The sequence below is a fragment of the Acanthisitta chloris genome, unplaced genomic scaffold, assembly GCF_000695815.1.
Source record: "Acanthisitta chloris isolate BGI_N310 unplaced genomic scaffold, ASM69581v1 scaffold14924, whole genome shotgun sequence".
NCBI lineage: Eukaryota > Metazoa > Chordata > Aves > Passeriformes > Acanthisittidae > Acanthisitta > Acanthisitta chloris.
In genome coordinates this window covers 24,365-39,672 of record NW_008671155.1, presented here as the reverse complement: position 1 = coordinate 39,672, position 15,308 = coordinate 24,365, and the positions used below count along the sequence as shown (strand labels likewise).

Sequence of the window (15,308 nt, the reverse complement as noted above, 5' to 3'; positions counted from 1 at the left end):
GGAAGTTTAGGTTGGACATTAGGAAGAATTTCTTTGCAGAAAGAGTGATTAGAGACTGGAATGTGCTGCCCAGGGAGATGGTGGAGGTGTATAAGGAAAGACCGGACATAGCACTTAATGCCATGGTCTGGTTGACATGGTGCTGTTAGATCATGGGTTGGATTCAATGATCTCAGAGGTCTTTTCCAACCTTAATGATTCCGTGAGTCTGTGAAGGCAGAAGCAAAGTGATATTGAAGGGAATGGCTAACATTGGCAAGGCACGTGGTGCTGTGGAGTGTTGGGCATGCACCAGAGCCCCTCTGTGACAGGGATGCTTGGTCAGAGAAATGAGCATAGCCACGCGAATCCCGGGAGAATTTCTCCTATGAATCACTGGGAATTCCCCCGGGGAGGGCTTGGGAGCTCATGATTCCACAGAGTGAATAGCCTTGACGTGCAAACCCTGCTGTGGCTGTCACAGACATTAGGTGTCCTGTTGGTGGTTGAACTAGCAGTGCTGTGCTCCCCATGCAAGAAGACATGGAATGATGTCCCTACCTTTTTGTGCCACGTGGATTTAAGCATGTGTTTCAAGTACTTCCCTGTATTCAGTCCTTTAGATTCACTGCTCTTCTATATCCAGGCCTGTCACGTCAGTAATATGGGGAAGATCAATCCATAGTTAGTGTAATTTCATTTATCTTCAAACATTTTACAGGTTTTCTTGAGAAAGAAAAAAACCCCTGTGTTGTTTCTGCAGCCTTTTGCATATATGTGAATGTGAGACTTTTCAGGCTATGGAGGGCTCTGTCATAATCCAGTAGGAATGTCCGTAGGAAAGTAACTCGCAGTTTAAGTGGGCATCAATTCAGAGAAGCGACTGCAGAAATGGCATTGTGGGGTCCATGTTTATGGTTTCTCAGCAACGCTGGTTGACGTCTCCTCGGCTGCAAAATTAAAGGACTTTATTCCAACTTGCCAAGCTCTCCGAGCTCAGCTGGGGCTCCCCACCACGCTGGGCTCCTCCAGGCCCACGCATCGTCAGGACGCAAGAATCAGCGCGTGGAATTTAGTTAATAGCTAATAGTTGATGGATGAGACAAAAACGAGTCGCAGGCCTGAGCTTTGTTCACTCTCTGGGGCACTGTGAGGGGTTCAAAACTTGGTTTAAACATTGAGACATGCAGGTCTAGCCCTGCTTGAACCCCATGGCTGGATCTGGTGACTGGGTACCATTCCTACATGGAATCCCAGCACAGGGAGTGGCCAGTAGTTACACACACACCCAAGTTTTCCTTTGATTTCACTGGGAGTTTTGGGCGTGCAAAGAATGTGGGAATAGATCCTACATGATTTACTGGCAGATGATTTACACAGGCTACTTCTTGGCTGTGTTGCATGCATTTCCTTTCTGTAAAGCCTGTCTTGGAGTAGTTTAAGCACCATCAGATTTATCTGTGGGACCTTTTGAATACAGTTTTGGGAGGGAATACCATGGAGTGAACTTCCCTAGTTTTGAAAACAAGGAATTTACATCTAGGTTATTTTTGTGCATGGCTATCCCTAGGGCTTTAAATGGCTATAAAGTAAGGACTATAGCCATTTAAAAGAAGTTACTAGGAAAGGACCACAGTGACCTTGGCAATACCTAATTGCAGGCTAAACTTTCTGGGTGGGCATTCAGCACTGGATAAAAAAAAAAAAAGTAAAACCTTGGCAGGAGCTGCCAGGTCTCATTATTTTCAGTAGAGCTTGACATTTCTGGTGTTAAAAAAAAAAAAAGAATATAAAGTCAACAACTTCAAAGCAGTAGGGGCATATGGAAAAAAAAGGTTTGAGCAAGAGCAGTTTAGCAGTGATAAAGTTATAATCAGAGAAATAAGCCAAGTAGAGTTTTTGTCAGGCTTGCTTATGGCTTCTCTTCTCTTCTCCCCTCCTCGTCCCCCCCTGCAGGAATGGGAGCTGGTGGTGCTGGGGAAATTGAAGTGGAACCTTGCAGCTGTCACCCCACACGATTTCATTGAACACATCCTAAGGAAGCTGCCTCTACCTAAAGACAAGTTGCTTTTGATCCGGAAGCATGCACAGACGTTCATTGCCCTTTGTGCCACAGGTAAGGCTGAGGTGCTCTGGGTGTGCCTGCTGCTTGCTGTGAGGCTGAAAGGGCAAATTTGTTGCTGGTAGTACCAAAGGCTTTTTATCCCTTCCATCCTTCCATGGTGTGAGAAGAGCTGCTGAATCCCATGGGGCTGTTTGCAAAGGCTGTATAAGCAGAATTCCTGCACTAGGGAGCTGCAGTGCAGTTGCAGTCCTGCTCCTGCCAACACCTGTGGTACTTCTGCAGTGAAGTCTGTAAGACTGGATTAGGCCATACTAGTTTCTGGTTTAACCATTCACTTTCTTTTTAAAGTGCCTCAGATCATTTGTAAGGACAGATGTGGGACAGTCAAGATTCTAGAAGCTGCTAAGGCACCTTCACCAAAAATGTGTTGGGCTAATGCATCAACGTACGCATCATTTTTCATTTACTGGACTCTGTCCAGATAAAAGGTAAAAATTGTATTGTATTTTAACATTGATGTGATACTGCCACAGCTTAGGGAACGATAATATAGAAGATAGTGACTTTATTTTTAGAAATCATTTGGGTTTTCTCTAACTTCACCCCAAGAAAGCAGTGAAATTAGTCTGTTTCGTAGGGCACCATTGCACTCCCATTTTTGTCTTACAGCTGAGTACAGTTTCTGAAGATTTAGGTGAGAATAATTGTTTCTGTGGAAGAGAGAGATTTTAATTTATACCTGTCTGCAAAACACTAGTTGTTGTTCTTTTGTTGTTTGGGCTCTTTTTTTCTTAGTGACTTAGAGAAAATAGGTGTACCCTAATTTTCATCCAAATGATTAACGATTAGACCACTTTTTAGAAGCTAGACCTGGAACAGATAAACAGCATGCAGTGTTTTCCAGAGTTATTATCATGCAGGGTATGGCTCAGTGTTTGAATTCACTAGTTTGACATACTTGGTCCTTTGTGATAGCAGCTGTTCCACCTGTGTGTTTGCAGAGGAGAAAGGAAGACTGGGTGCAGCTTTGAGGTTTGAATGTTTCCTGCTGTTCCTACACCTCCATATTTGAGATGTAGTGGCTGCTTTTACAACATCAGCCAGTTTTTTGATACCTCAGTTGACCTGTTTTAGAGAATTGTATGTGGGCTGTGTTAGCCTTAGTATGATGCTCGTGCTTTCCCTTCTTTGCCTGGTGCTGCATGATCCTTTGCAGACCAAAGACCACAGGACTCAATAGAAATATTGCTCAAAAACTGCAATATATTAGCCCAATATGGCTGATAAATTACCTCTTGGTAATTTATCAGCCATATTGGACTAATTAGCTTTTAACTTCAGGATTAATCTGTTAGATCAGCTCTGCCTTGTTTCTTTGCTGTCTGTCCTTACTCAGGATTCATTCCCACTGCCTTTTCTGTTCTGAAAAAGATGGTCTTTCCCATGGACATTTCTCTGGATCCTCACAACACCATCAACCATCAACCTCCTACATACCTGCATGTGGTCTTCCAAACCAGACCAATCTTCCCTCTGTTCTGTTGCTTTCACTTCCTACAATAGTGATTTGGTTTGGTTTATCCAAGAGGACATTTTCCTGGAGTGCCCTAGAATTTCACTGCGAATTAATTTTCAGATTCTGGTTTGTAATCCTTTACTCCTGAAGCTTTCTATGCAACCAAACCATTGCATGACTGTAGGCCATGAAGGATTCTCCAAAGCCCATGGCTTCTTTCCACTCCATGAATTCTTTGATGGTTAGCTCCATGCTTTAGAAGTCCTTTTACTGAGATTCAAAGCAGTATCCCCTTTCCAGCCCTTAAGCCCAGTCATGCAGTTCTCTCATACATTTCCCCCATGTGATCTGCTGCTTATGTTACATCTTTCCAGTATATGAAGTCTTTTATTAGAGTTTAGAGAGGCAACAAGTCAGGAGTTTCTTTCCTTACAAATGAAAGACAGAATGGACAGCATAGAGAGGTTCCCAAAAGTCAGCACACCATGGTGCTGGCCGTAGGTTTTCTTCTCATCCCATTTTCCACAGACCACTGAGCTGGCATTCAGTTTTGAGGAGGACCCACAACACTTTGCTGTTCTGAAAGCAGAGATCTTACCAAACCCCTCACTCCTGCATTCCCAGTTTACTAGCAAACTGCTACCCCCATTTCCATTATAGAAATGTTGTTGTCACTACTGTATTTCCCTTTCACTGCAACTCTTTGAAGAAAAGCCCCTTCTCATCAGACTTCCTTCCAGATCCAGTTGTCATTTCCTTTTCTTGTCCTGTTTGGTGCAGAGCTCTCACCGGTCGCTGTGTTTCTTCTTTCTCTTTCTCCCTCAAAGCTGCTGCTCTCTGCCAGCTCGGGTTAAGCCTGGTGTTTCATTTCCCCATTTGCCTTCTTTCAGCAATATGACCTCCTTTGACATGTGGTTTGCTCTTCCCTTGCTCCCTCCATGCATGTTTTTAGCCTGCTTTTGACTCTTTACAGTTCCCAGACCTGACCTCGCTGCCTGGCTAACAGTTCTGGTCTGGAGCACAGCAGTGAGTCTCTTTTTATTTCCTGATTCATCTCACCACAGCTTTCTCTGCTTTCAAGTACTTTTTCTTTTTCTTTAGCTTATCATGCAAAATCTGGCGTGTTTTGAACCTTTTTTCCTCTAGCCTGAGTTCTTCTTCACCAAATGCTCCATTTTAATTTCCCAGCAAAAATACTATACCAAAAAGTCCCAAGTGTTCCCTGCCTGCACAGAGCCATGTGTGATCTCAGCCCTGCAACACTTTGTGTCAGCCAACGGAGAGGGAAGCAACCATTAACAGTTTCTGGGTGTTGTGTTGGATGTGTAGGATCACTTTGATACTCATCCCCATTCTCCTTTCCATTTGCAAGGTCTGCAAAAGGAGATGACACTCCATTCTTCTGTGTATCCCTTTCAGTCATGTGTGATCATTTTGGCACTCTCTCAGTTTCTCTGCCTTTATTTTGAGCCCAGTTCCTGAAACAAGCTGCAGGGATACAAACACACAGCCTCTCCCCAGTCCTTGTGGTGATTAATGATTCACATGAGCATGACTGAAACTGGAATGTATCCCTCTTCACCCTTGGTCCCATCTGAACATATGGCTGCTGAGCAAGACAGAGGCTCGTTCCCCAAATCCAAAGTTTTCTCTTTTTGCTGTTCTGCACTCACAATGGTTTCAGGAGTCTCCTTCTCCATAAGAATGTCATCTCATTTCATGAGATGAAAGCGACCTCCACCCCTAGCTTGATCCTGGTTGTGCTGCCAGAGTCATGGCCATGCAAACAAGGTACTGTTACTGGGGTAGAGCTCGATCTGTTGGCTGGGAATTGCCCATAATGTGCATGGGCAGTTGCCCATTGACACTGTGCACTGGCATAGCCTCATCTCTCATGATGTCATTTGTTTTCGTCTCAGGCTGGTGGCTCTCCGTGCAAGCTAAAATCTCCTGCAGGAGTCTTCTGAATTTTAAAGGCACTAAGAGGCTGCATTTGAAGCCTTTGTCCTTGCAGTATAGCTGGGCAAAAGTGATGCTTATTGCTTCTCCCTTACAAGGAGAGACTGCGGGAGCTGGGCCTGTTTAGTCTAGAGCAGACAAGACTGAGAGGTGATCTCATCAATACTTACAATTATCTCTGAGGTGGGTGTCAAGAGGATGGTGCCAGACTCTTTGCAGTGATGTCCAGTGACAGGACAAGGAGCAGTGGCTATAAACTAAACCACAAGAAGTTCCATGCAGTGTGAGGAAGAACCTCTTTCCATTGAGGGTGGCAGAGCCCTGGAACAGGCTGCCCAGGGAGGTCGTGGAATCTCCCTCTCTGGAGACATTCAAAACCCACCTGGGCATGTTCCTGTATAGCCTGATTCAGGTGACCCTGCCTTGGCAGGGTGATTGGACTAGATGGTCTTCAGAGGTCTCTTCCAACCCTAACAATTCTGTGATCTTTCCACATGGAAGTGTTCAAAGCCAGTTTGGATAAGGCCTTGAGGTCTAGTAGGAGTTGTCCCTGCCCATGGCAGGGAGGGTTGGCACTAGACCATTTTCAAAGTCCATTCCAACCCCTTAACATTCTGTGATCCTATGATCCCATTTATCCATGAGCCCAATGGAGATGGCTCTTCTTGTGCTCGCTGGGATCATGTTGATTTTCTACTCTGAACCTATCTCAGTCTGTATTGCTTTGCACCCTCCATACTTCCTCTGTCTCTTCACACACTGCTTCACAGTTTGGAGATGTGTTCTCAGGGATTGACCCTTTGCCTGAACGTGCTGTGCTCCAAGCCAGGGAATTGCTCCTGGAGGAGTGGGAGAGGGCAGTGGCTACAGAGCTGGGTGCAGAGCATGCCATGCTGTTGCTGAAAAGAGAACCAAGCATTATTTCCTTGGCTTCAGTGTGCCCTTCGTTTCTTCTTCTTCCAGCCTGTTCAGAGTCACAGATGCACAGCTGCTTCCTTCTGTTACACTCACTTCTCAGAGGCTGTATGTGCCACTGTTTTGGCGCAGGATATCTCTTCTTGTGTGAGAGCCTGTAAGGGAATGGTTTTTGGGGGAGGACAGCCTGTGCATGGCAGGCTTTCAGAAAGAGGAGCTGTGTGTCTCTGAATATGAGCTGTAATGAAGAGACTAATCTCAGGAAGGAGGGTTGCAGGATTTGAGTTAAGTGGCATGCAAAACTCAGAAACAAAAACCTTTGCAGATTTGCAGAAGTCTGCAGCTTGTGAAAAACCTTAGGCTCAGGCCTTTGCATGGTCTCTTCTGTGCAGGTGAGGTGTTTCCATGTTGGATACAGTGCAGCATCTCAGACCTGTGGCTTTCAAAGCCTGTGTCAGCAAAGAGACTAAGAAAGGGCAGGAAAATTTCAGCTTTAAGTCAGCTTTGTACAGTGTGCCAAACCTCTGCCCACTGTTCCTGGGACATTAATCATCTACATTTGAAAGTTAAGAAGGCTTTTTTTTTAACTTCTGGGCCAAATCCTGCATCCTTCCTCAGACAGAAGTTCTGAGGCAGTCAATGAGAGTGTTGTCTGAGCAAAGGTGGCAAGATGAGGCTCACAACCCTAGTAGTGATGTGGAGGGTAACCACACAGAATGCTTTGTAAGACAAAGAGGCATGTTTGGTCCATAAGACTCCTGCTGGGCAAGTCTTCTATGCATCACTTTCTCATCCAGTGTGAGTTTCTGGGCTCTGTCCCTGCTAAGTGTGATATGTGTTTTATTTGGGACCTGTTTTTTTCCAGAAGGAAGCAAGTCTGCATAGGCTTCATCGTGTTAATTAATCTCTTTAGAAATAAAATACATGTTGCAAAGTTGCAGTACTTGCACAAATACTTCTTGCATGGCAGAAGAAAGAATAATCCACATCAATTTATTGCTATACAAAAGAAGGCTCTTGCTTGTTCCAGAGAGAGGCAGCTCATATCAGTATATTGAGCTTTCCAGCAAAATGGGGCCACAAGAACCAAGGAAGTGCCATCAACAAGTAACCAGGGTCTGGGGAATGTTTCATAAGAGCAGACTCATTTGTTTAAATATTAGGACCAGACAAGTCTGGGAAGATGATATAGAAGGAAATGAAGTAGGAGAGCCTGTGGTGATACAATCTGGCGTAATTCCAGAGCTGCCAGATAAGTTGCCCTCCTTCCTTCCAGCTGCAGGTCTGACCTTTTGGTAATTCAAGCACTAACACCATCCTGATCCTTGGTTAGGTTTCCCTAAGGAAAGTGTAGAGTAAGTGAAAATAATACCCAGTGCAGTTGTTCAGAAATAGTATTTACAATCACCTAATGAGCACACTGTAGTAAGTGCTAATATTATGTAGATTGTTCAGCATGTTTCCCTGTCTTTACCTGGCTTGGATGGTTATGATGAAGCATTAGCTTTCAGCATACTTTAGACCCATTTTATAAAGGCCAACTACTGGTTTTGCCTTACTGTAGCCCAGGAACAGAATTAGGTGTCTGTCCTCCTGCCTACTCAAAGAATGGAAGCATGTCTGCATCCTGTTTTACTTGACAGCTTTTTGTTTGGTCTTACCTAGCATTGCCATGCCATTTTTTTGAAGGGCTGAAGACTCATCTGGTTTTGCCTTTAAAAGTAGAAATAGTTAACATGGGGAAAATTTGCTGAGTCTTATAGAAATATGACAGCAGGAGAAAAAAATGGCCAATGCAGTCAAAAGCAACTGCATTTGAAAAAAAAAAAGAGTAGCACACTGATGCTGGAATTGCATTTGGATCAAAACAGGCAAGAATTAAATTCACTGCTTCCACTGTTGCCCTTAGACCTTCCTATTAAACTTAGATGGTTTAATATGGGTCCAAGTTTGTCTTCATAGTACAGTCATTGGTTGGGTGAAGTTCAAGGCTGGTTGTGACTATTATATAGTTTTAAAAAACTGGTGTATCAATACACGTTCTCCTCTTGAAGGTGACATACCTTTTTTTCTTTCTTCCCCCCCGTGCCAGAAGCATTACCTTCCTTAAGACAGAAGTTTCCAATTCTGTGGTTGCAACTCCAAAAATAAACCTCTACCCCATTATAGAGATGAAAACTGGCTGTTCAAAAAGCCAACCAGCAGCCAGAGCTGTAACAGGGGTCATTGTAAGAAGGTAGAGTTCCCCCACCTGGCTTTGACACACCGAACACGTTCAGCCTGGATATTTGTCAGTGCTCTTTTCCTTCCAACGATATTATTTACTGGCTGTGAGTTAGGGCTTCCCCTTGCAGGACCTCTCTGGGTTCCTTCCTCCAGTTCCCTCCTGCTTTAGACTGACTGTCAACCTTGCACTTTCCTGGCTTGGAGGTAGTGAAGACCACTGGGTCGGGAGAGAGCCAGCAAAAGCTTGGAGGTAGTGAAGACCACTGGGTCAGGAGAGAGCTAGCAAAGCATCTCAGCTGTAGTGTGCACAGTGCTGGAACCTCACCACAGATTGTGTGTGCTGCACTGGCAGAAAAATGTCCTCAGCATGTGCATGTGTTCATGCCCTGTCTGTGTCTGAAAGTGGGGTGCAGGTTCAGGGTGCCCTGAGTTTGCTTCATGACTCTGGCTGGCTGATCCATAGGTGTCTGTGCTTCAAAGGGTACTGGTTCTTGTATTGGCTTTTGTATTCCCAGTGCTGAAGTCAGTGGGGTTGTGCAAGGTTGGTCCCTTGTTTTTTAAGGTCCTTTAGGCAACAGGTGATACTGAAATGGGATGGGATGGTTTCAAGTGTTTATTGCCTGGGAATAGAAGGTAAAACAAGTCCTGCTTTCTAACAACCCAGTATATTCCCTTGAAGTGTTTGTGTGCTCACATTCTTGTGGACTAGTCATTGTGGCACTACTTCTCTATGGCAGTTTCCTCTCTTATAATGAGACTCTTCTCTACTTTGCCATGGAATGGCATAAATAAATAACAAAGTTAGAGTCAGAGCTGTGCCTCTGATGTAGGCTCTGGGTGCCTGCTAACCAAGTTTGCATGTGGGTCCATAAGAAGGATTTAGCCCATAGCCTTGCTTGCTTCAGGTATCCTGTAAGAAGTGCTTTGTATAAAATTTCAGGTGTCCAGTAAGAAGTGCTTTGTATAAAATATCCTCTGTAGTTCAGGTTTCATCATCTCCACCAAGAATTTGAAGTAAAAGCGTATGTTTCAGCTTCACATGTTTAGGTTCTCTGTCTTCCCCTTTTGTTTCTTTATTTTTTTCTTAAATCTCAGGGCAAACTTTTAACTTAATTCTGGGGGGGGGCAGTTCTACCTAGGTGAAAACTGAGTGAGGATGGTGGGCCTTGGCTTATTGTCCTGGGGGAAGCAGGGATAGAGGTTTATAATTGAAAATACCATGTAAAAAGCTTGTTTTGAATTTCTCAATGGAATCTAAGAGCCTCAGAGGGCGGTTCTGCATCGCCTCAGATACGGTACTTAATATTTATGCTTTCATTGCACCTTGACAAACATTTCACGTAGTTATTGCTTTGCTTGAATATGGAAATATGTTAATTATGGCCTTTATTCCGCTGCCTGCTCTTTTCCTCAGCCTTTTCTATTCAACCCTCTAGGTGGCCCAGCACAATGTGGCTTCTTTTCTTTCAATGAGCTCTTTCCACACTAATAGGGTCCAGGGTGATGTGGAGAACCATGTGCACAAAATTGGTGCACCACCCCCCATTCCTTTGTGGGCATGTCAGGTTAAATTCATATCAGCAGGAGGGTCACTGCCATGATTTTCAATAGCGCGAGATGAGGTGATGACTTCAGACAATGGCGCCACACTCTCCAGTTGGAGACACTTGCCTCACCAGTTGCAGTAGTTAATTAATATGCTAAAAATAGAAGCCAGTGATACAAATCGCTGCCTGTTGTACAACAAAGACTGGGCATGTGTAGCTTTGATAGCCAAGTTTATGGTGCTTGTTATGGAGGGAAGTTAGTTTAGAGCTAGAGGCAATGTAAGACTTTCTGGATGCTGAGCTTTAGTCACTCTGGGCCTCTGGCCATTCGCTCGCTGTCTCATTTGCATTATGAATGACATTAAGGGAACTAACAAGGTTATTGGGCATAGAAATGTTCGCATGTGACCCCACGTGGAAGCAGACCTACAGCAGTGCTAGTTGGCAGGGACACTGTGCCTCTTTATTCAGCTTCCTAGGAAGACAGTTTCTGGGAGTAGATATAAAATCAACCACGAGAAAACGGGTGTTGGGATAACGTGAAGGTCATGATGCAAGCCCCTAGGAGGCAAGGAGGTTCAGAGGGCAGGCAGGAGCTATGTGCTTCCCTCAGCCTGCTGTGTGCTGAGCATTGAGTGCAGGACATGGGAGCTCCCTGCTTGGGTCTCCCCAACAGTTGCTTGAGACTGGGTGAAGCTGTTCTGTGGGGTCTCACTGACCATGCATGAGGGTGCAGGTCCATCCAGGCCTCTGAGTGGGTCCATTTCAGCCTTGTGCTGGCTCAGATGATGGGTGGGACTGGGTGGGTTTTGCTTCTCACCCACCTTCACCATAGCTTCGATGGGACTGTTCAAGCACTGGCAGAGTTTGAGAGGTTTCACATCATTTTTTTGCTACATCTTTCCTGAGACTTGAGACAATGAGGGGTAATCTATGGAAAGTCCATTGCTGCTTGTAGTTCCCATGCATAACTAAGAGAGGGTTTGGTAAGTCCAAAGATTAAACCCAGAAGTTGCTTCCCAACTTAGAGCCATATTGGCCAAATGAAGCCTCAGTCACACCAATGAAAGCACATGGGATTCACAATCCCAGGGAATTGCAGTGTGTACCTGAGGAGAAACAGACCCATAGAAGGTGTAGTCTGCTTTAATTTATCCTTTTTCTAAAAAAATTAGTGGCATTGCTGAGGAATCACTCTGTGAAGATGAGAGCAGATTTTGGTGATGTTAGGTGTCTTCCATATGGGTTTGAACATTCTTAAATTTTAGAGGTGTTTGTTACTTCTCTGTGGACCAGGAGGAGACTCTGGACAGTCACACAAGCACAGGAACTTCTCATTATCAGAGTCCTTTAACCATTCTTGCTCTTCTTGTTGGACTGCATAGACTGGTGGTCCAGCAACCACATTTCTTTCATGGAGCCACTAGCTGCCAGATCAACCCACAGGAGCAGCTACTTCAACAGTCACCCAGAGCCAAGTTCTGGACCCCCTGTCAGTAGCAGTGAATAAGATGAGAGGCAAAATGTCATAAAACGAGGGTTGTTTTCAAGGGCTTAAAGTCCTCCCTGTATTTATGTCCTGCTTTCACGATCTGATCTGATGATAGGTGCAAGCACAGGCTGAGGCACTGTGGATAGGGACTGGACTCCACCACTTTGCTGGGCAGCCTGTCCCAATACCTGATCACCCTTTCAGTGGAGAAATTTTTCCTAATACCCAATCTAAGCCTCCCGTGGTGCAACTTGAGGCCATTTCCTCCAGTTCTGTCACTTGTTAACTGGGAGAATAGGCCAACCCACACCTGGCTACAACCTCCTTTCAGGCAGTTATAGGGAGTGACAAGGTCTCCCCAGAGCCTCCTTTTCTTCAGGCTAAACACCCCCAGCTCTCAGCTTGATCTCCAGACCCTTCAGCTCCATTGCCCTTCTCTGGACATGCTCCAGCACCTCAATGTCCTTCTTGTCATGAGGGACCCAGAGCTGGACGCTGGACTCAAGGTGCCTCACCAGTGTGCAGTAGAGAGGGACAATCACTGCCCTGGTCCTGCTGATCACACTATTGCTGACCCAAGTCAGGATGCCATTGGCTTTCTTGGCCACCTGGGCACACTGCTGGCTCATGGTCAGATGCTGTCGACCAGCACTCCCAGGTCCTTTCCCACTGGGCAGCTTTCCAGCCACTCTGCCCCAACCCTGTGGCACTGCAGGTGATAGTTGTGACCCAGGGCAGGAACCAGCACTTGGCCTTGTTGAACCTAATACTATTGGCCTGGGCCCATCGATCCAGCCTGTCCAGATCCCTCTGCAGATTCTTCCCGCCCTCCAGCAGGCCAAGACTCCCACCCACCTTGTTGTCTCCCTCAAACTGACCGAGAGTGAACTCCATCCTCTCATCCAGGTCCTTGATAAAGATACTAAAGCGAACTGGCCCCAACCCTGAGCCCTGGGGAGCATCACTAGTGGCTGGCCAAAAGTGCAATCATGGAAGTGCAATTTCTCTCACTTTAATATGTGCTGAAATCAGCATCCTTGGGGCTGTGTCCTGCGCTTGATAAGCAGGAGTCAAGACTCTTCTGTTAACTCACTCATCAGTGGAGGCAATAATTTTCAATAATCAGTTTTCTCATGTACAGTGGGTTCTCACTCTTCCAGTAGTGCATAATTATTATTCTTGTAATAATAGCAGTCCATATGCCTTGCTTCAGTCGGTGGGAATTTGCTCCTTCAGAAGCATTTGTCAGAGTGTGATTTCTGCTGAGCTCCCCTGGTAGGAGGCAGTGTGCAGTGCTGGGCTTGCAGGTGGTCACCTCCTGGTGACTTTGTGAGACAGATAATAAATCCATGGCAGAGATTCAGTTCCTCTTTTTCTCTTCCCACTTCTAACACCCACCTCTAGTCCATCTGGATGAATGTTGCGGCCCAGGTCTCATTCTTACTGGACTACTTCATTACCAGGGACATATTCCAGCCTGGAGGAGAACATGCTGTCTCCACAGCTATTGAAGGATCTGCCAGCTCAGAGTCTGGGAGGCCGAGAACAACTCTCCATATGTCTGAAACCTAAGTGGTTACACAGGCATCAACAGAGCTACAGATGAACAGAGAGGATTTGGAATCTGCAGTTGGGCAGTTTTTTGTAACAATCTGTTTCTATAGACTGAATTTACTGCTGATGGCTTATTTCCTGTTAAGTATTACTTTGGTTTATTCTGCCTTCTCCTCCAGTCCCCCAACTGAAAACTGATAGAGAAGGGTTTGATAATGAGTTAGTGTTGAACCAGTGAACTTGCAAACCAAGTTTCATTGTAGGAAGATACCAGTAGTGCAGAATATATCCTAAAAACAGCATTTAGTAAAACGTGCAGATAACCCAGTGCCTATGGCAGTATCACAAACCATTAAATTGCCTTGTGAAGGTCACAGGAACATTCAGTTTTATTTTAATTTCTCTCCTGATCTCACAGATGTACGAGAGGAAGTTCTGAAATGTATTTTCAACTTGTTTATTAAGAAATAGTAGTAATGACAAATGTGATCTTTGTTTCTTCTTTGATTACGTAGCTATGGGCTGTAAGTGTTCTCACTTCCTAATTGCTAAGGTAGTAAAGATGAACCGTTAATTAAAATCTCTTTCCCGGACAGGTCTTTAAATGCTCGAATTAATTAAGTCTTTAAAAATTGACGTGACTAAAAATCTCATTTTGGTCCTTTGTGATACCTTATTCCAGTTAGTTTTCCGGTTAAACCTCTAATGTGACCAAGACCCAAATTTCTGACACAAATTACAGAAAGCCTCCTTCTTCTCTTTCCTTTTCTTTAAAACTAAGGAAAGACTATTAAAAATTGTCCAGGTTTACTTTATGCATCAGTGAGAATAAAAGACCAAACCGCATTTCCATTTTAATTTGCAGGTCTGTTCCCCCTCCTTTGACTGCTCGTGATGAGCAGTGTGACTAATGAGCTCCACTGGACCAAAAAGAGTGGCACTTTTCCCTTTCTTCTACTTCCCCGGGTTTTATTCTTGGGTGTGGTTTTTTTTATGTTGCTTCCCTCTGATGTTTTGCAGCTTTTCTGGTCTGGGTTTGGACTAATTCCCAGATCTGTTCTTGCAGATTTTAACTTTGCCATGTACCCACCATCAATGATAGCAACTGGAAGTGTGGGAGCAGCCATCTGTGGCCTTCAGCTCGATGATGGGGACAGCCTCACGGACCTCCTGGCCAAGATCACAAACACAGATGTGGTGAGTGTCCTGCATTCCTCTTCTCCTTTCACTTCTGAGGGCATAGTGGAGAACCAGGCCATGAAACCTGTCCTGATTCTGAAAGTCCAGTATAGCAAGGGATGGGGCTGCTTCTGGAGTGAGTGGGTTGCAGACGTGGACCCAACACTTTGGTTGCAGTGCTTTGAATCTCCAAAGCTCTTCGGTCTCCCAGGATCAATTCTCATTCACCCTGAATTAGTTCAGCAGTTTGGTGAACTGTTCTGTCTGCCTTGGCTGATGGTCAGGTCTGCTAAGCCCCCTTGGGTACCACCCTGGGCAATGGGGCAAGCACACAGACAGCATTTCCTGGGCATAAAGTAAACCAGGAGGTGTTGTGGTGTCGTTGGTCCTGTGTTTGCAGCCTTGAAACTGCTCTTCTGGCCCTCATTGAGGTGTCAGCTCAAAATCCTTGGCTTGAAGGAAGTGAATAATGAACTAATCTCCAGGCACTGGCACGGCATGAGACAGGTACAGCCCAGGCTGTCTGGGGTTTTGTGTATAACTTAACTCAGCTTGCCCCATGAAGGGCATTTCTTGGCTTGTCAGAAGCTCTGATCATCAGTAGGAGAGACGAATCTAATGTGATTTCAGTGGTGTTCATACTTACTCCAAAGTGAGTTTTCAGGACTGGGGTCAGCAGAAAAACCCAAACGTGACAGCTCTGTGTGGCAGTGTCAGACAAAAGCTGGGAGGACTGAAAGAGTGCTTGGAGTGCCTCCCCTGAAGGGTGCTACCTCTCACACTGTGCCCCTGTGTTGGTGGGACCTTTACACTCCTGCAAATGCAAACCACTTGGTCTGTGGATGAACACAGCTCATCTCCTGCAAAGCTGACAAC

The 15,308-nt window shown here is 45.2% G+C and overlaps 1 protein-coding gene across 1 annotated transcript in view; it reads left to right on the top strand.

The window, feature by feature from the left end:
- Window positions 1-1,935: 1,935 nt before the first annotated feature.
- The window catches only part of CCND2 (cyclin D2), a gene marked incomplete at its 5' end in the record, with an annotated part of 26,239 nt that continues 12,866 nt past the window's right edge, over window positions 1,936-15,308 (top strand). Inside the window, 2 exons of the mRNA XM_009073997.1 lie at window positions 1,936-2,095; window positions 14,320-14,450. Coding sequence (XP_009072245.1) covers window positions 1,936-2,095; window positions 14,320-14,450 — 291 coding nt within the window. The remainder of the gene's footprint in view (window positions 2,096-14,319; window positions 14,451-15,308) is intronic.